The 25,317-nt window shown below is 36.8% G+C and overlaps 2 protein-coding genes across 2 annotated transcripts; one reads left to right on the forward strand and one right to left on the reverse strand.

Moving 5' to 3' along the window:
- Positions 1 to 4,495: 4,495 nt before the first annotated feature.
- On the reverse strand, positions 4,496 to 5,746 carry LOC131617070 (polygalacturonase inhibitor 1-like). Its single transcript, XM_058888452.1, has one exon. The coding sequence runs from the start codon at positions 5,719 to 5,721 to the stop codon at positions 4,732 to 4,734; it is 990 nt and encodes a 329-aa protein (XP_058744435.1). The 5' UTR covers positions 5,722 to 5,746; the 3' UTR covers positions 4,496 to 4,731.
- Positions 5,747 to 10,037: 4,291 nt separating this feature from the next.
- Positions 10,038 to 10,994, forward strand: LOC131618808 (uncharacterized). Its single transcript, XM_058889964.1, has 2 exons — positions 10,038 to 10,382; positions 10,527 to 10,994. Exons 1-2 carry the CDS (start codon positions 10,038 to 10,040, stop codon positions 10,992 to 10,994), a joined length of 813 nt encoding a protein of 270 aa, XP_058745947.1.
- Positions 10,995 to 25,317: the final 14,323 nt, after the last annotated feature.

The raw sequence follows: 25,317 nt of genomic DNA on the forward strand, positions 1-25,317 counted from the left end.
CGACAAATAAAATGAACGGTACATTATTTGAAAGCGAAAGACACGACAAACTTTAAGTATGACGACTAAAAACCCATGCTATAAATAACAATATATAGATGCACGGGAGTGTAAGCATCCCAGGTCCGCATTTTTCAGGACTATGCAGACAGAAAAAGGACATGATCACCACTACAACAGTGATGACCATAAGAAAAAACGTATCCATCCACTTTGCCATTTTTGCCGGGGAAGAAGAGAAAATAATTATGAGATAGAAATTTGGGAAATGAGTGAAATTTGATGTGAGAATTTATGGAAAAAATGAGGGGTATTTATAGAGTGAAAAGAAGGATGGAGACGTTGGGGAATGAAGTGATACCGTACAAAAAAAAAAATTGAGTGGTAGTAGGATTTGAAAGAAAGTGTATGGAATAAAGTTAGGATTTGATTTGAAAGAAATAGATTTGAAAAGAAAGGAAAAGATTTGAAAATAATAGTATAGTACAAAAATTAGCGGGAAACAAAAACTAATAATAATTTAATTGTTACCAGTACAGTCTGAATCCCCGGACTTTGCGCCTGCAAAATTTAATTATATACCAATTGCGTCAGTATTATTTATCTGAAAATAAATCTCAAATAAACAGCGTGTGTGAAGTGATAAACAGTACTTGGCGTTTGTGTAAGAATAAATTCAACAGCGAACCAAAATACCGTATAAAAATATTCTAAAAATTGAGTATTCATAAAATCAGGATATTTATGAAATAAAATCCCAGATTATATGAAACTCCCAATTTTTAGACAGAAGTTTGTTGCCTTCTCTCTGAAAAAGATGCGGGCAAATTTTGGGGTATAACACCCCCCTTATAGATGAAGTGAGCACAACACCAAAAATGGAACTCCAAATGAAGCTCTTGATTAATGATTAAGGTGCAAATGATGTAAGATCTTAGGGTCAAAATTGGGGTATGACATGGTGTTTGGAAGGTGTTTGGATGCTTAGTTCACAAGAAACTTGTTTAAGATGGGAGATTCGAAGAATTCGATTTCAAGCTTCAATAGAGTTCTTAAAATTCCAATTCTGAATACAAGTGTGTTTGGAGGATTTTAGGGTGGTGAATTGGTGTCCTTTGAAGCTTAGAAATGATCCATATTTATAGAGAAACAAGAGAGCTTGAGTTTGATCAGATGGAGTCTTAAGGATTCATAACTTGTTTTTGTAGCAAAGTTGCAAACATGGTTCCAATGCATAGTACAAGCATGCTTTAAACATGTTTTGTCTGAGATTTGGGTTGAGTGTTTGTAGAAGAAACAAGTTGGGAGCTCAAGACAGGTTGACTTGGTGATTAAAGTTGGATTTTTCAAAATGTAAGTGTTAGATTTTAGTCTTGAAAAGGAATGATCACTTGGACAAAACTTGAAACACTTGGATTATAGTCCAAAAGCAAGTGTATTTTTCTGATTATGGTGGTTTAAACAAGTTATAGGATGTGTAGCACAATGATCTTGCAGATTTGGTGAGTTGGAATTGGTTTTGCAACTTGGTTCTTCATGACAATGACTTGGATTTCAAGTTTAAAACCCTAACTTTGATCCTTCAAAATTTTCAACTCATACATCCTATGGAAGAGTTATAATACTATTTGGAAAGCCCTAACAATGCTTTTCAACTTCCTTCTTTTGTGATTCCACAAATTCTTCTTGTATCTTGATGAAAAGTGCCCATGAAGTTGGAAGAAAATTGGATTAAAACACTTTGAAATTTTTTTTAACTATTTGGGTGAAACTTCATGAGCCCATCCATATCTTTAAAATGGTTTATTTTTGGGAAAAAATTTGTTATTACAAAAGTTGTAGTTTGGATTGAGATCTACAACTTTCATGTTGTAAGTTTCTTCAAATTCAACTTGGATCTTGATGTAACTTGTGCATGAAGTTTTATACTTTTAAGCCTAAAACACTTAAAGTTTTTCTATGTGTTTAGAATCTTCCAACTTTGAATTTTCTTGACTTTTGATTCTTGATTTATTTTCTTGATTTTTAATGATCAAATGACTTTAATAAACATATATTCATGATCTTGATCTTCAAAAGTCCATGGTTGACCAAATTTCTCAAACGTCAAAGGTGATCTTGAATAGTTGACTTTTTCCAAATGAATTGCATTCCTGCGCATGTCAATTGAATCAAGCTCTTCCAATCAATTGAATTATATCAGTGGGTTATAATGAAGCATTGGAGATCCTTGAATCATGATTTGAGCCATAGAGTCATGTCTTGATTAAAAGTCAACAATCTAGGTGAATTAGGTCAAAACCCAAATTTGTGCACCAGATGAAAATGAAAGTTGTTGATCTTGAATTGAGCCACACTAGGACTTAGATTTTGATGAGGGGAATCACTTGAGCACATGATAATGTTTGAGATACTTTGTGGGCCTCAAAATCCTAATTTTCCTGAGTCTCCTGATCAGTCACCTACCTTGAGGAACAAGCAATAAGAAAACACAAATCTTTTTGTATATTCTTGGTTAGAACATGATATATAAAAATGATGAATATGATAATGATAATGATATGATCACACTATTCTAAAAAATAAGGTGGGATTTCAAGGTCAAAATTTGGGGTACAACACATGGTTCTTATCTAATGTTGAGCAAGATGTTGTAACATCTTGACCAACTATCATGACAAGTTCTAGTGTCATGTGTTTTAATAAATGTTCTGCCAGATATTGTGACATGTTATATCAGAACATCATGATAGTTCAATTGGTTTAATTCCTTGAAGATCTGATTGATAAATATGAGATTCTAGAGGATTCTAATGCTCATACAGGCGCAACCAATCAGGGATATTTTAGGAATAACGCATAATTGATTTGGTTTCATAAAAAAGATCTTGGAGACTCTTTAGGAAAATTGGATTTGATTTTATTTGATTTATTCCTATTTTGTGTGAAGATCTTGCATCTGATTGAAAAAGAGAAGATTGGATTTGATTCAAAAGTCCAAGCCCATACTACAAGAGTCTATAAATAAGAACTTGCTAAACTTAAAAGAGAAAGAACTCGCAATAACAAACTGTGGGTGCAAATAAGGGTTTAGGTTTTGAGAGAGTACTTCAAGTTCTTTGTGTTTTATGTTTGTATGTCACTCATATATCTTTTGATACATTGAGTTTGACTGATTGTTACTTGATTGTATATCAAGTTATTGTTCTCACTCATGAACTTTTAAGCAAGGAGTTGAGTATTGTTCTTAGTTAAGGTTCTTAACTAAGTATTGTTTATTGGAAGTGTAATATTCTATTTGGTTGTTTTGATACAATCATTGGGATTGAGATTGTTTTATCACTGAGGTGATCGTGGGAAGTGAGAGAGAGTTCTTATATCTAGGAGGTTCCTAGGTATAAATTGCATAGAAGTAGTGATTAGGTGATAGGTTATAAACTGGAACTGTTTAGGCTTTGAACTAATACTATTATAGTGGACCGAACTGGGTTAACAGTTGATTTTGTTTTTTAACATTCTGCAATTTAATTCTACTTAATTTCTGTTTGGTAAAAGTGTTTTCTGTCAGCGGGTGATGTTATAACATTTGTCATGACATTGTGATTTATGTTGAAACATCTGTCTTGACATTTGTATTGTAAGTGCCAAAATTTCACAAGTGAATCTTCCACCTATGCAAGATAAATCTATGAGCTTCATATCATTTATGAATCTACTGAAGTCCTCCATATCTCTTCCTCTGAGATTTGCTCCCTCCCCTAATTTTTCCTCCTTGTTAGTAACAGAGTTGAAGTCCCCCCTAAGTACCATTATACGCAACTAGAATTCTGCTACACCTTCAATAACTCGAACCACATCAATTTCCTATACGTCGGATTACAAGAAGCATACCTATTAATGAAATTATAACTAATCCATTTCCAAACTACGTTGACACCCACAAAACATTTCCCTTTAATTCTATGATTAAGAGATAATAAAATTTTCCTCCGCACAATAACCATACTTCTAGAAGCTCCAACCGAATCACAATGAGTCCACTCAACCTCCTTATTTCCCCAAAACACCGCGGCTAAACAAGAATTAAATACTTTCAGTTTAATTTCTCGAAGGAAAACATAAATCGACCTTACCCATTTGGATGATAAAACTGATTCTCTTCCTCTTGACCCTACTACCACCTCTCTCTTGATTTGGTTTGCTGAAATGTACTATCAACAATCCTAATAGACACACATAAATCTATTTAAAAGTATAAAAATAATTAAATTTCTTAAAATTTTACATTAGATATGCTCAAATAGTGTTTTTCAAAATGTATATAAATCCAATTGACCAATGAATGTAGAAAAATCTCAATATCCCTAAATTTTATCATTACTATTTTTGTTGAATATATTTCTTCTAATTTAAATACTATAAAATAAACAAACAAACAAAACTAAAAAAATACATATTCAAAAAATGAACAATATAAAATGTTTTAGACTTGCTTTTGAATATCTTTCACACTAACTTAAAAAAAAAATAAAACCAAACTTACATTAAAAATAAATACAATACACTCTTATACAATGGATATATGTTTATTCTTAAGTAGTGTCTCCATGGTGATTAAATATAAAACCATACTTGACTTGTAAAACAAATACAATATAAAACTATTGGAAGTAATGTAAACACACTAGAAAATAATTACTCCCTTTAAAAGGATAGAACACCAAACAATAATCACTTGCACCTTGGAAGAGGATGCCCACATAGACACTTATTTTGTAAAAACGAACCCACACCAAACTTATTCATATTTCCACCCTTTGGAATCTTACCACATAACCTATTATAGCTCACATTCAACCACGATATATGTTCTATTCCCTTAGGAAGCTTCCCATAGATTTGATTATGGCTCACATCCAACGTTGTCATGGTCTTAGACAACTCAACTTTTCCAAAATCAAACATAAACATGTTGTGTGTAAGATATATCTCCCTTGTCGCTTTATTAGAGCCAAAAAGCATGGAAGCATCACCTTCAAAGCTATTATAAGATAACTCAATAACAGTAGTGTTAAGTCTCGCTAATGAGAGTGGGAGTTTCCCAGAGAGATGGTTATGAGAGAGAAGTAAAGAGGGTAGGTTTTTATTATTGAAGTAACCATATGAAGAAGGGATTGAACCTGTTAATGTGTTGTTGTAAAAGTATATCATTTCGAGTTTTGGTAATTTGTGGATGTAACGAGGGAGTGTACCTGAGAAATGGTTTGATGAGAGATCAAGGTTAAAGAGGTTTTTCATATGGGATGGAAAGTTAGGTATTGGGCCTGACATGCCAGTTGAGGTTATTGTTAGGGTTTTGAGGTTGAGAAGCTTGGATATGGCGTCAATAGGGATTGGACCTATGAGGTTTGGTAAATTATCGAAATATATAGATTCTAAATAAGGTAAGTTACCGATGGATAGTGGAAATTTAGAGGTGAGATTGTTGTCGTGGGAAATGGTTAAGTCGCGGACACGATTGTGGGAGCGAAAACAAGTGACGCCGTACCAACTGGTTTTGCAGCAATCAGTGTTTGGTTTCCATGAGGAAAGAATGGTTGGATTGTTGAGTTCTTTTTTTATTTGGAGAAGGGTTGTTTTGTCTTGTGGGTGACATGATTCTGATAGAGATGATGCAACTTGGGAAAGCAATATCAATAGGAGTAACAAGTTAGTTCTCATTGTTTTATTTGGGGGAGAGTGTTTGTTGTTTTGGATTTGATGAGAGAATTGGATACGAAAAGTTTGTATTTATAGTTAGGATTGATGCTTTTGTACATGGCATGAGGCCGCCATATAGCGCAATTAGTATAGTCAAAACTGTCTACCTCAAATAATGTCAAACACAAGCTGAAATGTGAATGGGTTATGATATTACCGGGACAATAATGGTTTTATTCTGTTGGTTGGTTATATTTATTTATGATTTGTTTTTCCTATGAATATGAAGTGGCACATAGAATATTGGACATCATTTCATTGCTTTTTTTTTTTAATCTAGGGATGAATAGTTTTGTAAATAATTTGTTGGGGATTCCTCTTCCTATCTTATGTTTATGACTATGTGCTGCTAACCTTGGATTTTATTATTAGAACGCCCCAAAATATAAAAAACACTTTAAATAGAAGTTGGACCCCCATCGCTAAAATAATTCGGATTTTAATCTATGGAATATTTATAAAGATCAATATCCAATCATTCTTACTTTATAAAGATCAATATCCCATCATTTCATCGCTAAAATAATTCGGATTTTAATCTATAAATTTTTTATAAAGACTAATATTGCTTGCTTTATATACTCGCGCCGCCAGTCATTTCCCTCCTCTTTTCAAAAAATCAACAAAAGAAATATCTACCTTTTGATCCTATTCCGATGACTTATACAGAATTACTGCCTTTGCTACTTTAGAAGAATCTAGTTCAACTGAGGGATCCTCCTCCTCCTCCTCCTGCTAATCCACCATTTTGGTACAAGGCAGATGCTCGCTCTGCTTTTCACAAGAATGCTCCTGGTCATACTGTGAAAAATTGTTACCCTCTCATGAGTGAAGTACAAAAACTGGTCCGAAGCAACATGCTAACCTTCAAGGATGTCAATCCTAATGTTCAAGTTAATCCACTGCCCAACCATGAGACTGTCAATGCAATCCAGACTCAATCTGGTTATGAATACCTACATGATGTTTGTGAATCAACTCAATCCTTGGTGAGTATGCATGTTGTCTTGCGTGAACTTGATTACTTTCCTTCGCATGACTACAATGCTTGTCCAATATGTTCCAACACCATTCGTGGATGTACCCTCGTGGTTGAAGACCTTCAGAAACTACTAGACCGAGGAATTATCATCATATCAAGAAAGAAAAGGGAAGAAGAAATTCACTCTGTCAACATGGTACATGGCTGTCCTGGCCAATATCAAGTCTATGACGTACACCAATTGAGATGTGACATAGTACAAATGCACGCCACCTTATGGGTGATTGGAGGATTAACTCGACACAATTATGGCTCTTGCCGAATCTGCTGCAGAGATACCCGTGGATGTGCACTTGTGAAAGCAGGAATTCAAAGTCTCATGGATCGAGGACTTATCCAGATTCTCCGAGATAGAGATGAGAATGATATCAACATGATTGGGGAATGTTCCATAGTAAAGTATGTACCCGATGTTCGCACTGTGCGCGGATCCTTACGAATGATACACGAGATGTGGGTCCAAAACGGATTGATTGACTTTAGCCACGATAGCTGTCCCGCTTGTGAAGGAAGCACGCGAGGTTGTGCTAATCTACAAGAAGACATTCTAACTCTGATAGGTTTGGGTTTGCTAGATGAAGAAATCAAAGGAAGAAAAGGACACAACTACATTGAGGAAGAAATGACCTATGGGCCACTTGACAGTATGATGCAAGAAGTTACTCAAAGGATTCTGAAGCACAATCGTGACCTGTACATATCAGCAAAATACGAAGATAACACTTTGACAAATGTACTGGTTGACGCTGGTTCATCTCTGAACGTTATGCCATGGAGCACCTTGGAAAGTTTATCCTATCAAGGGGCACCTTTTAGACCAAATGGGGTTAGCGTACTGACTTTTGAAGGGTTCTCATGCAGTGTGATTGGAGAGATTGATCTTCCTTTCAAGTGATGGAAATTTATCCTGCCTACAATCGTTTGTTGGGAAGATCTTGGATTCACAATGCTAAAGTTGTTCCTTCCACTTTTCACCAGATGTTGAAATACCCTTTGAAGGACAAAATAATAATTGTTTATGGAGAACAGAACATGTTTGTTTGTCAATTATCCTTTGTTCCTAACATTGAAGAAATTACAGCTCAGTTCCAAGTTTTAAGAGTCGTAAATCCTGAATACGAAAAGAAAGCCGATGCGTCTATTTCATCCTAGAAAGATGCCCAACAGGTGGTTGCCCAAGGATCTTATGAAAGTTGGGGGCAAGTTACTGAACTTCCCACCAACAAGAACAAAAGTGGTCTAGGATTCACATCCCAGAAATCAAAAGGAAAAGAATCTGAGTATGGAAGCTGCAGCAAGACTCTGTATGAGACCTTTCAAAGTGCTGGCTACATCAACCTAGATAAACAAGACATAACTGCTATCATTGAAGATGTTCCAGAATGTTCAAGCTTCGTCACGCGTAGAGAGGACAACTCCAACTGGACTTCCGTCAGCAACTCTTCTGTTGTTCATGAGTCTAAGTAATTTTTTGTCTATTAAAAAAACATTTCGCTCTCCCAAGGCGAAAGAGTAATGTGTCGGGCTGTTTAAAATAATTCCTTTTGTTTTGCTCAAGACAAAAGTGAGCTTATGTAGGGCTTTATTTCAAATCATTAAATAAAAAGCAATTTTTTTGCTTCCCTTTTGTTTATCGTTTGTCTTTTTCTAAAAATGGTAACATCTAAAAAACCCATAAAATAAATCAAATTGCTTTTCAAATTTGCACATACACCTTTTCTTGTATTTGTTCCTAAAAAGCAAAACATAAATCATGTGCAGATTATCTCTTGATAAACCCGCTGAAAACAATGATCCTAGGCCCTCTCCCAACTTTAAATACCCTGTGTACGAAGCTGAAGAAGAGAGTAGTGAAGAGATCCCTGAAGAGATCACCCGTCTACTTGAGCACGAGGAAAAGATCATTGAGCCGCACAAAGAGCCTTTGGAAGTGATCAATTTAGGCACTGAAGAAGAGAAAAAAGAAGTGCGAATTGGGGCATTGTTAGAAGCAAGTGTCAAAAAGAAAATGGTTGATTTGTTAAAACAATATGTGGATGTCTTTGATTGGAGCTATCAAGATATGCCTGGGTTGGATACCACTATTGTAGAGCACAAATTACCGTTAAAGCCAGAATGTCCGCCTGTTAAGAAAAAGCTGAGAAGAACTCACCCAGATATGGCAGACAAGATTAAAGAAGAGGTACAAAAGTAAATCAATGCTGGTTTCCTCGTAACATCATAATATCCTCAATGGTTGGCCAATATAGTGCTCGTTCCCAAGAAGGATGGAAAAGTTAGAATGTGTGTTGATTACAGAGACTTAAACAAAGCAAGTCCAAAAGATGATTTCCCGCTACCCCACATTGCCATGCTGGTGGATAGCACTGCTAAGTTTAAAGTCTTCTCATTTATGGATGGATTCTCAGGTTACAATCAAATCATGATGGCACCTGGAGATATGGAAAAAACAGCTTTTATCACACCCTGGGGCACGTTTTGTTACCATGTAATGCCATTTGGTCTGAAGAATGTTGGAGCAACTTATCAAAGAGCCACGACGACTCTCTTCCATGACATGATTCACAAAGAAATTGAAGTTTATGTGGATGACATGATTGCCAAGTCTGCATCAGAAGAAGAACATGTGGAGCACCTACTGAAGTTGTTCCAACATTTGAGAAAATACAAGCTGCGTCTGAATCCAATTAAGTGCACATTTGGTGTTCGCTCTAGAAAACTACTAGGTTTCATCGTTAGCCAAAGAGGTATTGAGGTTGATCCCGACAAAGTCAAGGCCATTCAAGAAATGCCTCCTCCAAAAACAGAAAAACAAGTCAGAGGTTTTCTTGGACGATTGAATTGCATCTCCAGATTTATCTCTCACATGACTACAACTTGTGGACCGATCTTTAAGCTTCTCCGCAAGGACCAAGAGTATAAATGGACAGAAGAATGTCAGAAATCTTTTGAGGATATCAAAGAATACCTGTTGGAACCTCCAATCTTAAACCCTCTAGTGGAAGGAACACCTTTGATCATGTATTTGGTCGTACTTGAAGATTCTATGGGATGTGTCCTGGGTGAGCAAGACGAGTCTGGTCGAAAAGAGTATGTCATTTATTACTTGAGCAAAAAGTATACCGACTGTGAAACAAGATATTCACTGCTCGAGAAAACTTGTTGCACTCTTGTATGGGCTGCTCGCCGGCTAAGGCAGTACACGTTGACTCATACGACATATCTCATATCCAAAATGGATCCAATCAAATACTTGTTTGAAAATCCTGAGTTAACTAGAAGAATTGTCCGCTGTCAGATGTTATTATCAGAGTACGACATCCAATATCGTGCCCAAAAAGCCATCAAAGGAAGTGTTTTAGCCAACCATCTGGCCTTTCAACCTATTGATGATGATCAATCTTTACAAGACGACTTCCTAGATGAAGAGATCATGTATTTGAAATCCAAAGATTACGAAGAACCTTTACATGGAGAAGGACCTGATCCTGAATCCCGATGGGGTTTAATATTTGATGGAGCTGTTAATGCTTATGGTAGAGGAATTGGGGCAATCATTGTGATGCCACAAGGTTCTCATGTACTGTTCATTGCAAGACTGATGTTCGACTGCACCAACAATATGGCAGAGTACGAAGCTTGTATCATGGGACTAGAAGAGGCCATTGATCTTAGAATCAAGATTCTGGATATGTATGGAGATTCCTCTCTAGTTATTAATCAGATCAAAGGAGAATGGGAACCTCGTCATCCTAGTTTAATTCCTTACAGAGATTATGCCCGAAGACTGCTAACCTTCTTCAACAAAGTTGAGTTCCATCACATACCTCGTGAGGAAAATCAAATGGTCGATGCATTGGCTACTCTAGCTTCCATGTATCAAGTGAAGTTTCCAAATGAAGCTCCTCAAATTACCATCATGCGCCTGGATAGGCCGGCTCATGTATTCACTGTTGAAGCTATCACTAATGACAAGCCATGGTTTTATGACATTAAAAATTTCTTACAGAAACAAGAGTACCCACCTGGGGCATCTAGCAAAGACAAAAGAACTTTGAGAAGATTGTTTGGTAATTTCTTCCTGACTGGGGATGTGCTCTACAAAAGGAATTTTGACATGGTATTTCTCAGATGCGTGGATATACACGAAGCAAACCAATTAATGCAAAAAATTCGTGAAGGATCTTTTTGAACTCATGCCAATGGACATGCAATGACAAGAAAGATACTTAGAGCAGGTTACTATTGGATGACAATGGAATCTGACTGTTACAGATATGTGAAGAAGTGCCACAAATGCCAGATCTATGCTGATAAGATCCATGTGCCTCCGACGCTTCTCAATATTATCTCCTCTCCATGGCCTTTCTCTATGTGGGGAATTAATATGATTGGAATGATTGAACCTAAGGCTTCAAACGGACATCATTTCATCCTGGTCGCCCTTGACTACTTCACCAAATGGGTCGAATCTGCCTCTTATGCCAATGTTACTCGACAAGTGGTAGTAAGATTTATCAAGAACAATCTCATTTGTCGCTACGGTGTACCCAATAGAATCACTACTAATAATGGTTCCAATATGAACAACAAGATGATGAAAGAGTTGTGTGATGAGTTCAAGATTGAGCATCACAATTCCCCTCCTTACCGTCCTAAGATGAATAGAGCAGTAGAAGCAGCTAACAAGAATATTAAGAATATTGTCCAGAAAATGGTTGTGACTTACAAAGACTGGCATGAAATGCTCCCTCTTGCTCTACATGGGTACCGCACTACAGTTCGCACCTCAATTGGGGAAGCACCATTCTCCTTAGTATATGGCATGGAAGTCGTACTCCCGATAGAGGTTGAGGTTCCCTCCTTAAGGATCCTGATGGAAGCCAAGTTATCAGTAGATGAATGGTATCGAGCTAGATATGATCAGTTGAATCTTATTGAAGAAAAAAGGATGACCGCATTATGCCACGGTCAGCTTTACCAAGAAAGAATGAAGAGAGCCTTTGACAAGAAAGTCAGACCTCAAAGATTCAGGGAAGGCGATCTCGTGCTCAAGAAGATATTACCTCTTCAACTAGACCCCAGGGGCAAATGGACTCCCAATTATGAAGGCCCATACGTTGTCAGGAAAGCCTTCTCAGGTGGTGCTTTGACTCTTACTACTATGGATTGTAACACCCCTCTAATACCCCACGGCAATTAACAAAATTAAATCAGAGTAAACATGCAAAGGGTGTCACAATTCAAAAATAAAAGAAAACACACGTTCGGCATATGTCATGCATTCACTGAAACATCTGAAATTATAACTCATTAGATAAAAATCATGTTTACACAGCGGAATCAAATCATCAAGTCAACATTACATCGTTAATGTATCAGACTTCAAATAAAATAAACAATAGAGTTATAATCGAAACTCAAAACATCGCGTCCCCAGTGTTACATCTATTAGAGCATGACACCGACACAACACTAAACCGACTTATGAGCTAATCCTCACCAAGTCGAAAGCAGCTATCCTCAATCTGAAAATGTCAACAGTAAGGGTGAGTCTCATCACAGTTAACAAATGTTATTGCATCTTAAATAACAACACATCATAGTTATATTATTCACCCAATTTCATCATATTCAGATTATCAGGAACATCCATCGTTTACACAAACATCAACAGAACACATCTTTCACACAGACAATTATACTCAACATTAATTCAACAAAACACGCAATCAACACATCATCAATATTTATAACACTGGAATACTTCCAATCATGTTATAAAAGTATGCATATGTTTGAACTGACACTATGCATGTGGTACCAACATCATCAAATGGGAATAACCCATGACCGATCCAACATCATCAAGATACGGCCCTGCCAGCACAAATTCCACACAATGGGAATCATGCCCTTCACTGATCCAACACACCCTTATGGATACAGTATCATCAATGAACATGAATGAATGCAACATATACAACATACTTATACCATCGTCAAGTCTAATGAGTAACATCATCAAATACCCATTTCATCATCATCATCATCATCAAAGTATGTTTATATACATTAGCACCATTCAAATACATTCAATCATCATCATCATCATTAAAGAACATACATAAGTCCACATCAATCATCATCATCAACAAGAAGAACACACATGTATCCACATCATTCCAACACAAATCAATCAACATCATATAATTCTCATCAAATCATCACATCATAATGTTTTTCAAAACAACATCTTATATTGTCACATCTCATCATATATGTCGACAATACACCATCCGATTAAATAGATCGTCACATGATTAATATTTCAACATAGCATGTATTTGACATATCTCATTACATTTATGTACAATACATCATTCACCAAGAAATAAGAAATAAAATCATATTTAAAAAATAATTAGATTCACACCTCATTCCATCATTTAAACACGTAGACTATCTCGTAAGATTCATCGTGCTCGAAACGGCACTAAAAACGGACCTACTGTTCGTAAGTTACACATCATTTAACTTTCCCAAGAAAACAACTAACGCTACAGCACGCGGCGCAACCAATGTTCGTGCGCGACCTGAACCACACAAACGCGTTCGCGGCGCCAACACATGGACGCGGCGCGACCTGAGCGTATCACAACTTCTTGGAATTCTGCCCAACGGTTCACGGCGCAAATAGAGGTTCGCGTCGCGACCTGGCGATTTTGCAGAATTACGGGTCTGCGTTCAGACTCTGCGATCTCACCCAATTTGAGTCCAAAACGGACTCTAAACATCATATACAGGCAGTTAATCATCAATTGCATCATTATTCATCATCACACATCAAAACAACACATGATCAATCAATAATCCATGCAATTTTCATCAATTCATGACCTCCCTAAACCTAACATATAATCCAATTGACTCAACAACATCCCTAATCAATATCATTATCCAAGAATACGATAATAGATGATAACCGGAGAGTCCCCCCTTAGCTTAGCCAAGAGTTCTTGATTGGTCTCTCCCTCCATTGCTCCTCTTCCACGTTCTTCGTGTTCCAAACTCTTTTCACGTTCCTTTCTCTTATTCCCCATTCTTATTATTTTATAAAATAAACTTTAATTGGAATAAGACCTTTACTAACATAACACCCCCTCATTCCTTATCATCACACATGGCCCAACACCATAAACCATCCTTTTCCAATTAAATCCCACAAACCACATATAATTCTAATTATTAATTAAATTTCCATTTAAATTAAAAATTAAAATATACGGGTGTTACACGGATGGTGAAGAATTCCCACGTCCCGTGAATACCGATATGGTCAAGAAATACTTCGCCTAAAGAAGAAAAAAGAAGAGCTCGCTAAATTGAAAACCCAAAAGGGCGACTTAGACAAAAATGAGCGTCTCGGTGGACTGAAAACCTGAAAGGGGGGTCTAGGAAAAAATTAGAGACAATAAAAGAAAAGGAAAACATCCCGACGAATTGAAAATCTGAAAAGGCAATTCATGCAAAAATTAGGGAATATGGAAAGTAACCACATCCGGTATCATCTGACCATCCTGAAGATGTTATGAAGATTCTCAACCGACGTCAACATACGCGTGATATTCAAAGTTGATAGGGAGACTAGTGATCATTGTATTTCAGTGTACCCTTTCCTGTAAAAGTTGCCGTTTTCAAACTTTGTAATCCATGGGGTCTTTCCATTTGCAGACTACCATTACATTAATGAAATTTGAGCCTTATCTCATTTTTTGGAATTCTTATTTTATTCTATCTTGCAAAATTTTGTTTTTGAAATTAAGAGATTTGAAACAAAGTCAAAAGTTGTTTTTCAAAATAAAAAGATAGAACATTTTCTTAAAACTCTTGAATACGGAGGTGAATGTTGACCTAGAGTCCCTAGAATAATTGGTACTCGAAACAAGAAACGAAAGCAACAAATTTCATCCCTACAAAGCAGCTAGGTCTTGACACAAGTTGTCTCCAGCCAAGGATGGGTTTTCTTCTCGAAATGTGTTCCCCTTTTCAACGTGTTTTCTTTTCTAAATTAAAAAAAAAATAGAGTACTTTGTTCCCCCTGTAGGATCTGCACCCCTAAACATAAGATGTTATTGACGATCAAACGAATATATACCCTGGTGTTGTCATTCCCTATTGTGGTCATCTTATTATATGTTTGTTTTGTCAGTATGCACATAACACTCACTTATGCACTCATATATTCATGCATCATATATTCATGCACATCATTTATATAATGAGCTTATTATTCCCCAAACGATGTCTTTACTCCTTCCACTTAAAGTGTCAGCTTTAAGCAGAAAGACCCACATTTTTATGTTTCCCCAGAGAATTTGTTCCTGGAAGATCTTGTTTTAGCTTATTCACCTATCCGTAGATAGGATGAACCCCCATTTTTTAGTTTGTTCCTCAATGGGAAGTGTCTTGTTTGGTGTTTCATTCTAACTCCGTCTTGGTTTGAATTTTGTCTCCAGCAGATATGATTATTTGGATCAGGGAATCCTGGATTCTCATAGTGCATTTATTTTGCACAATTGAAGACCTGATATTTCTGAAAAAATGAACCTGGTTATGGTTCCCCAGAAAGATGGATTTATATCCCCCGCAGTTACCACTACAATTTACCTGACAACAAGTAATGGTCTTTTTATTTGAGTAGCTTGTGTGTCCCCAATTTCCTTCTTGAAAGAAGACGGTAGTCTCTACGGAGCAAGAAAGATATTTCCAGCAAATAAGTTTGGGAATGATAGAAGTTTCACAATAGATGGTTGGCCTTCTTAAAATGACGAAGACAGTCTATTGAAGATCCTGATTTTGCAAGTGATTAGTCTATTGGTGTAAGAAGACAGTTCACTATAGAAGATTCACAATAGATGATGAAGACAGTCTGTTGAAGAACCTAAATGTTATGAATGGTTGGTCTCTCCAGCGTCGAGACAGTTCATATTGAAGATTATTATGAATGGTTAGTCCCTCTAGCGTTGGGACAGTTCATGTTGAAGTTTATGAATGGTTAGCATCTCCAGCATCGGGGCAGTTCATGTTGAAGTTTATTATCCTTTATGAATAGTTAGTCTCTCCAGCATCGAGACTGTTCATGTTAAAGTTGTTTCTTTCCTTGGTGAATGTTGAATGCAGTATAGGGCAAGCAACGAAAAAAGATTTGGAAATATTGATCCAGGAATTATCGTCCACAGAGATGGAGAGATGCCATTCAACAGTTTCTACGGTTTCGAGCTTGGGTTTGAATGAGCAAAAAGTAAACAAAGATATAGACAAGAAAAGAATAAACACATTCTTAGAAGAGAAATAACTTATCAGGAATGCAAATATATTCACTCTTCACAAACATACACTTACCAACCCGTTATACTCAACCTACGATACTCATCTATGTCATCACGTATCTCTCACATAAGCGTCCATCTCTGGAGCACAAACGAGATCATCTCACAACTAAGGTTATCTCTAACGCGAAGTCACGAGAACATCCGTATTCTCGCGTCGGCGATCTCTCGCGCGCCGCTCAAACACGAAAGCATTAAGAACAGATACACACAGTGAATGCTAGCTCTAAATCTATCTCTAGAGTTCAGAACCAACAGATAATCATCCTAGATAAGGATTCAAGAAGTTTATCTCTAAAGCACCCCAAATCCCCAGCATAGAGCAAAAATCCAGGATAACAATCAACATAGATTTGTAAAGAAAGTTAAATATAACTTTATAATCGGTAAATCGGTAAATATACATAAGATTCAAGTAAATATACAAACGAACCCAACACAAAAGAAATACACAAAGAAGAGAAGAGATAAACCAAACATCTCGCGGGTTGTCAGCTCCGATTGATGAGAAATCCACCTCTGATCTTCCAAATGCATGACCCGGTGTTGTTTTCTAAGCTAATCTTGATCTAAGAATGAAAATGATGGAGTTGGAACCAAAAACTTTCCCAAAACCATAACCTAGAAATGTACAAATGAAGAGAATATAAACACAAATCTGCACAGGTCCGCTCAGCGGACCCCCTCCACTTATTCCCCAAAATATCTACAACAGTATACGTAGCTCCGCTGAGCGGGCTACCTCCGCTGAGCGGACCCAAAAATGCTTCAAATCTCTGCCAAGCTCCGCTTGAACTCCGCTGAGCGGGCCTTCTGCTACAAAACTTCCTTATTCAGGTCCAAAATTGCGCAATCGGAGTCGTGCCTTCGACACTTTATTCCTCGAGGCTCCAATAAGCATGAATACCTATAAAAACAAAGGAAAAACTATTAAACGGTATATAAAACATATGAAAACTAAATAATGTGAATATATACACAAAAGTGGGGATTTTATTACAAAAACAGAATGAATCGAATCAATAAGTGCCACAATTATATACTCAAAATAACAACATTTTGGCACTTATCAGTGAATGGTGAGTTTCCCCAGCGTATGAGACAATTCATTAAGAAAGCCCATTGATTTCCTTCCCCAACATGAGAGTGCAGCCTACGAAGAAGATTAAACCTTGTTCTATAAAAATCCTGAATTTACCAAAGTCTGATACCTTGTCCATTTTCCAAGAGTCAGGGACTGTTCATTACATGTCCCTAGTAGATCTGTTTCCTTCCTCCCAGTTTAAAGCAAGGATGTTGTTTGTTTTTTTATTCCATATATAAATAAAAAATATATATGTTGCTTTCATATCATGCATGTGGGCTCTCAGGGTCCAAAACTGTGCTATCTTTTGTATTTAAGTCCCTCCTACCATGTTGTGACAAAGATTCCATCTTCCCCCTACCAGGTATCAGGAACTTAAATAGGGGCAGCTGTTGCACCCCAATTTTTGACCACTGAGATCCCACCATAGCTTAAAACAGTAGGATCATCATTTTCATCATAATCATCATCCATTTATCATTTATTAACCCAAAATACAAAAAAAAAAAATATTGTTTGTTGCTTGTGTCCTAAGACAGGAGACTGATCAAGAAGAAATTGAGCAAACTAGGGTTTTGAGGCTCACAAAGAAATTCAAAATTCTTCTATGATTCAAGGGATTGTCTAATCAATACCAAGGTCCAAAGATGGGACAATGCAAGATCAATCACCTTCAAGTTCATCAGAAGCTCCAATTAGGGCTTTTTATCTAATTTCACTAGAGGGTTGACTTTTAACCAGGAGATAGTTCCAAGACTCAAAATATGATTCAAGGGCATCCAAATAAACATTATAGTCCATCCATATCATTCATTTGAAAAGGAGATCTTGATTCATTTGGAAATCACAAAACTGCAGTTCATTTAGAAAAAGTCAACTGTGTAAGTCAACCTTTAACTTTTGAGAAAAATAGTCAACTATGGACTTTTAAGGACTGTCATACCCCAAAATTTGCCCTCCTCTATTCATCTTCAATGGCTCTAGGTTCAAAGGACCATTCAAGTCACTTTCTCCTAATCGAGGGTCTCAAAGCTAGGGTTTGCACTTTATCAAAGGATTTTGAATTTCTAAGGCCTCAAATGGATCTCAAGATGTCTCATATGTCTCAATGTATCTCCATGACAATTATTAAGCTTTAATCCCAAGGATTTCCCACTCAATGGCTCAGATGACCAATAATCGACTGTGTTGACCTAAAAGTCAACTATAGTCAAAATACAGTCAAACTTCAAGATTTTTGGTCAACATCAAGTATGTGAGGTCATATTCATCATTTGATCAAAGGTTGATCATGATCCATTAATAAAAACTCAGAGATGAACAAATGCAAAGGTTCAAACTAGGGTTTTTCATAGGAAAAGTCAACTCAACTTTGACTGGCCATAACATCTACATGGAGTATCAGAAATTCCTCACTCAAAGCCTATACTGATGGAAATTTGATTCTCTACAACTTTGTCTCTCACAAGCCAAGGCCAGAAAGGCTTCATTTGAGAGATATAGTCCAATACATTATAGGTCCTCCACAAAGGTCAACAAAAACACCTTTTGGGTCGAAGCTCATAATTTGAGCATGGAAGCTTCAATTGAGATGAAACTAAAAAGGTCATTTAGAGGACTCTTTTAGCTTTCTAAAAAGTCCTAGAATGCATTCATATGATTAAAATTGAGAGAGATGCGCATGGTTGAAGTTAGGCGATTTTCAAGATATGCATGAAACCCTAATTGCTCAAAACTTGTTTTTTTTAACTCATGGGCCTAGTGTTTTGATTCAAACTTATTTCTAAGTATCCAAGAGTCTCTAAAGCCCAAAGGCATGCCATTCCTTTATTTATTTTTATTATTCTTGAATTAATCCAATTTAATTCAATTTTAATAAAAAAATAAATAAATAAAATGCAAAACTAAATCACTAGGTGCAAGGTTTGTTATTTAGCATTCTTAGGATTCAATATATTCATGTAAGGCTAGCAAATTCGAAATATTTGATTAGTAGGAGATTTGATGCAAAAATAGGAAGTTTTCATATAAATTTTCAATCAATAATCAAACTCTCTCATGACCAAGAAACCAAGCCCATAATAAACCCTAGGACCCTCATATATATTCTAACAATAATTGGGAAGAGAGGGGGGACGAAAAGATAGCAAGAGCATTAGGGTTTCAAAAGTTACAAACTTCAAGGATTAGGAGAAAGTCGTAACAGAGGCTCCAGCCTAATTTAGGTCAAACAAAACGTCTCAATCAGTTCCTTAATGCTTTATGGACGTAATCCAATTGGCCTGATCAACCAAACACGCAGAAGCTCACCCCTATAATCATGGTTTGTTTATCATCTTTTCAAAATCCAAACCTTTCATTCACATAATATAAGTACATTCCATGTATATATATCTGATTATAATGATGCTTGGGACTCTTTTGAACCATATTTGATGAGTTTTGATGCAGGAATCCTGACTTGCCATTGTTAGGGAAAGAGAGGTCACGTTCCTCGTTTTCATGTCTACAGGTCTTTTTAGACGAAAATAATTGCACCATTAAACTCGTAATGCTTTGTTTAGTAGGTCTGGGCATTTTGTTTTCTTGTTTCACGTTGTTTGGTTCGGGTTTGAAAACAAAGGATTTTGCTGCGGAAAAAGTCGCACGAAAATTCGCAGGTAATCAAAGAGAATATTCGCAAGACGTTTGCAGGGACGATGAACAGTGAGTTTGGGAAGCTGGAGTGCACGCGTGGCAGTTTCACGTTTCGTCATTGGATGGTCAGAATTTCTGTCCCTCTCTCTTCCACGCGCGACATGATCATTGGGTAGTCAATATTTCAATGGCCTCTCTCTCATCTTCATTGGCTCGTGTATATGATTGTGGGGCCCAGGATGACTAAACCCTTTTGAAATCTCCAATTAATTTTGCCTTCATATATTATTTTTCTGGCCCATTATTGTGACAGCGAAATCAAGCAACACGCATGGCAAGGAGGGACATTGGGAAACAACAAAGCCTGGGTTCGAACCCCAGGACCATCACTTTAATTTTTATAAGAATTTCTCATCAGATCCAGTGCGCTGCTGCCTCTCATGCTCACCACGCACCCTCATTCATGCACCATCAGATCTCCTATGATTCAGATCTAATGCTTCATGGATTGAGGGTACGCCATGGACCTCTCAAATGCGTCACACAAGATTCCTCACCAGGTTTCTTTTAAATATTTTTTATTTGTTTATTCATTTTATTTTTATAAACTCTTTTCTTTTCCATAATGAGTAATTGAATTACATTAATTAATAGATAATTAGTTAATATTTTAATTAGGATTAGGGCTATGATTATTTAGAATGATTTTCCCGACTATTTCAATTATTCGACTTAATTGATCTAATTAACCTTAATTACAAAAATCATAAGAAAACCCTAGAAGATTGTTACCAAGGCATTAGGGTTTGTCCAATCCCATTAGTTTTTTTAGCCAAAATAGTATAATTTAATTTATTATTCGCTTCGATTAAATTTATTGATCGCGGTGGGTAATAATCGATTATAATTATTTAATTAAATTCAAATAAAATATATTTTGCTAAAAGGTTGTAACCAAATCGATTGATCATTGCGATTAATAGTACAAATTATAACTAGGGTTGTACGCCCAAATCTAAAACACACTAAACCACGACACTACAGATTTTCATCTCTTCAACACTGCGATGTTCAAAACTATGATAAGGTAATTCAAAATACCTTCGAACTTCGCATTTGAAAACTACGACAGGCCATTCAAAAAGCCTCCAAACCACATCAAATTCAAATTCTAAGGCGTACAACCCTGTGCCCGAACTACGTTGACTCTGATTCTCCCTAAGGAGATACGTAGGCACTTGGATAACCAAGGCGAGTCCCCCTCCCCAAAATCTCAATTCACTTAAAATCTCAATTTTGCCCTTTTCACTTCTTTAGCTATTATCCTAAATAATTTTAGCCATAAGCCTTAACCTTAGATACAAACCTTAGGAAAGGGTTGAGGGTGCCTAACACCTTCCCTCGACCTGATTATAATAATCTTACCCTGAATCTCTTAACTGCGTAGGGTTTCCTATTCGCCCTTCAGAATAGGTGGCGACTCTAAAAGCTTAATTTTAGGGCAGGTTGCTACAGCTGGCGACTCCGCTGGGGACACACTATAATGGTGAATTATTACGCCCCTATAGGTTTTGGCAGGGTTTAGGTTTTTGGCGAAACATTTAGGTTTTTGGCAAATTTTTTTAGGGTTTGTTTAGTTCGCCATTTTAGGGTTTATTTATTTTCATAAATATTTAAATTTTTATTTTTTTTTATTTTTATTTATTTATTTATTTATTTCCCTTTCCATCTATTTACATCAGTAAAATAAATATCCCTTTATTTAAATAATATCTGTTTATTTAAATAATGTCTGTTTATTTAAATATTTGCGGTGTAATGCATTTTTTAAATTGTAAGCCAGCCGGAGTTCAAGGTTAGTTTTTAAAATATTAAAATTTTATTTATTTACTTCCTTTGCAATTCCATTACCGCATTGCTATTTATTTATAGTAGTTTAAATAAATACCTTTTATTTAAATAATTGTTTTTTCACTGCATTTGAATTATAAGCGGCCGGATTTCGAGGTTAGTTTAAATATTTAAATTTTATTTATTTATTTATTTTCCTTTGCAATTTCATTACTGCAATTTAATTAAATATTTATTTAAGTGAATATTTTTATTTCTATTGCATCTTTTGGGATATATAAAATTGTTGTTAAACCTAAGTGTGGCAGTTATCTTTAAGACCAGGGGGACTTGAATCGCCTACGAGTCTTATTGATAATTCCACTCAGAGTGGGTTGAATATCCGGAGATGTCCAATACGAGGCTTGACCTTGTTGAGGGCAGGACTTGGTATTTGGCTGATCTCTCTGAGAACCTACCCCAAAAATTCGAACCTCATGGATAAAATGAGTTATTCTAAAATCCAAAGAGACAAAAAGTCTCGGAGGCTATGAACGACCCCATGAGACCTTCTAGAACACTCTCATGGAAAGGGTAGGCTCCCTAAAGCCGCTACGTCGAACCTATGAACCTAGGACTTTTGTGTTTTTATGCTTGATATATATTTGCGATTTATATGCCACGAATGTATGCATTTCAATTTTGCAGATATCCCTACGTGGTCCCTAGCCTGTAGGGACTCTAATTTCTAAGACCACGTCTTTCCCACGAAGGACATCACCATCTATGCATTCCCTAACATGTAGGGATTTTATTTTTATATCCTTGTATCTACAACTACGCGTCCTTCCCACGAGGGACATCTTCGTTTACGCACGTCAATTGGTCTCTCGATGGCCATGAGATATAGTGACTGTCTCGAACGGTCACTCTGTGCTTGCCTCTACGAACCCCCTAGCCAATAGGGATTTTTTTTACGCCCATGTGCTTCTACAACAACGTGTCCTTCCCCTGAAGGACATCCTCATTAATGCACGTTGATTAGCCTCTCGATGGCCATGAGATATAGTGACTGTCTTGAACGGTCACCTCGTGCTTGCTCCCGCGCATCCCCTAACTCGTAGGGTTTTGAATTCCCATTTATACATCTTTCATCCCTTAGGGATTTCATTCCCTCCAATATCGTCCTTAGATAGGCTGCGTTCCACATCGAGAACTTTCCCACGAGGGACAACTTCATTGGTACACGTCGAACGGCCTCTCGATGGCCATGAGATTTGGTGACTGTCCTGAACGGTCACCAGCTGCTACCTTCTGCGTACTCCCTAATCTAAGGGATTCCCATTGGTGTGTCATAACATCTATCTTGCAAGGATTTCATTAGGATCCAATATCACCTCAAAATCCGCATAGGTTATCCTTAGGATCATATTTGTCGCACGTCTGCATTACATTGCTTACAAGGAGCCACCATAAAAAAAGGGGAGTCTTTTGCATACGCATGCATTCGCAATTTTATGCGCTCATACATTTACATTTGCATTTCTATCTTCGCCTGCATCCATACTTACCATGCTAGCCGGTTTCCCGAAACTCACAAAGAAATCGAAAAGATCACAAACTATGGAGAAAGGGAAATAAAAGATCTTGGTCTTGCTAAGAAAAAAAAGGATGTCTTCCACTATGCCAGCCACGTGTTCATACAACATAGGTTATCCTCGAGCAAGGATTAGTTCAACAAAGAAGTTCCCTCATAGATACACTCAAGGGGTATCTAGCCATAAAGGGGTTCATCTACGAACATAGCAAACTTACAAGGACGCTCTACGATAACCTAGGGGCAAGGATTAGTCCAACTGGGGCAATACCCTGAACAAAGATGCATGACTATGATGGAGGGAATGCGACATATGTTAACTCCCCACCAGGGGGCAAAAGGGCCATAGGTTTTCTTCATTAATCTACGAACTCCGAAGATCGCGAACGATGTGATACTATCCTTAGAAAAAGCAAGAGAGGTTCAGTCAAAGGAAACTCATGAAGTTTCGATACGACGAAAACCCACCGCTAACAATTTATTCCCGACAGGTTTGACGTGCCCACGGAGAGTTCAAGGTTACCCTTCACTTCTATAAGTCCATGAACTAAGAAGTAAAACAAAGTCTTTGGACCAATAAAGGAGATTGTCCCTAGGATTAATAAGTGTTTATCATGTCAAAATTGTAACCCTACGATCGCTAAGTGTTACCGTGTATAAGCGTTGTACTTTCCGACTTACAATTCTAATAAAATAATCATGCATGTTTTGGAATTGATTCATTCCCTTCGCCCTTGCATTACTACGATTTTCCACTCGCGCACTTCTATTCTATTTTCAATTTCAAGTTTAGGGTAATTAACAAACTTAAGGGAGAATGACGAATACAAATAACTAAGTCCAGCTAAATATATGCTGTCAAGGTAAGACCGAACCGACGATGTACAGGCATTGTTTCAATTCTCAAACAGTAGAGATATAAGGATGTTAATCCCTCGTTATCCCCTCGAGCCAGGAGTTGGAGTTTGTTTTTACTTTTCAATTAAACCTTGATTTCAACCAGGGGCAGGGTAGATTTCAATTAATTCAATGGTGTATTTTAGTTGTCAAGAGAATCAACCCATCCAAGCAAGGATTCAAGCAAAGGTTCAAGCATATCTTCTTCCTCGCATTCATCCAAGATTGAGGAAGCGATGGAGATAACATTCACAACATCTTCTTCCTCAATACATCATTCAAGATCGAGGACGTATCAAAGTCGAAGCTTACAAATCAAAGTCAACATGGCAGTCACAACATTCAAAGGAGTGTTCAAAAAAAAAAAAGAAACGCCCGCTAAGTCAAAATGGAGAATTCCATGAAAAGAAACCAAATGACTTAGGCAAAATTTAGGGCATCTAGATGGATCAAACTGAAAGGAATTGATTCATGCAAAAAAAAAAGGATAAAAACAAAGGCGAAACACCAAGGATAATCTTGTGACTGCCAAATCATCGAAGCTTCCCATCAATGCTTGGATCTCTACAACATTTTCATCGGTGCTTGGATCTTCACTAATGCTTCCGCTCAACATCAGAACTAAAACGATTCTTTTACAAACAAAGCACAATCATTGGATTAGGCGAACTCTTAGGATCTGGAGAACATCAAGGAGAAAGGGATGGGTTAAATAAATTTTGAGCCTTATAATCCATTGTTTCTTAAAACTGTGAACCAGGCCAAGTTACAACATTCAAAAGTCCTAATTGAGGCAACGTTAACTATGAAAGCATATTAAGCAGGATTTTGTTATACTGACTCATATGTTTGTTAAAACTTTTTCTAACTACTGCGCTTCTTCAAGCGTTCATTTCTAATCATCCAGTCCTAATTCATAACGGACTTCGATTTCAAAATCTGCATACGCCTTGCCTTGGAATTACTTCTCAAAGGGTACCACGTCATATACGAATATACGCTTAGCATCGAGGAGATCTCGAAATTGGTTAATCAAAGATGACCATTTCTAATAAGACCCTTGCATGGGGAAACCACG

The sequence above is a fragment of the Vicia villosa genome, linkage group LG7 (genome assembly GCF_029867415.1).
Source record: "Vicia villosa cultivar HV-30 ecotype Madison, WI linkage group LG7, Vvil1.0, whole genome shotgun sequence".
Taxonomy (NCBI): domain Eukaryota; kingdom Viridiplantae; phylum Streptophyta; class Magnoliopsida; order Fabales; family Fabaceae; genus Vicia; species Vicia villosa.

What these genes read in the sequence shown, in the direction of transcription:
- LOC131617070 (XM_058888452.1), bottom strand. Translation starts at nt 5,721, where the DNA reads ATGAGAACTAACTTGTTACTCCTATTGATATTGCTTTCCCAAGTTGCA.
- LOC131618808 (XM_058889964.1), top strand. Translation starts at nt 10,038, where the DNA reads ATGGATCCAATCAAATACTTGTTTGAAAATCCTGAGTTAACTAGAAGA. An exon ending in TGATGCCACAAGGTTCTCAT is followed by an intron (nt 10,383 to 10,526) that starts GTACTGTTCATT and finishes GTTATTAATCAG; the next exon opens with ATCAAAGGAGAATGGGAACC.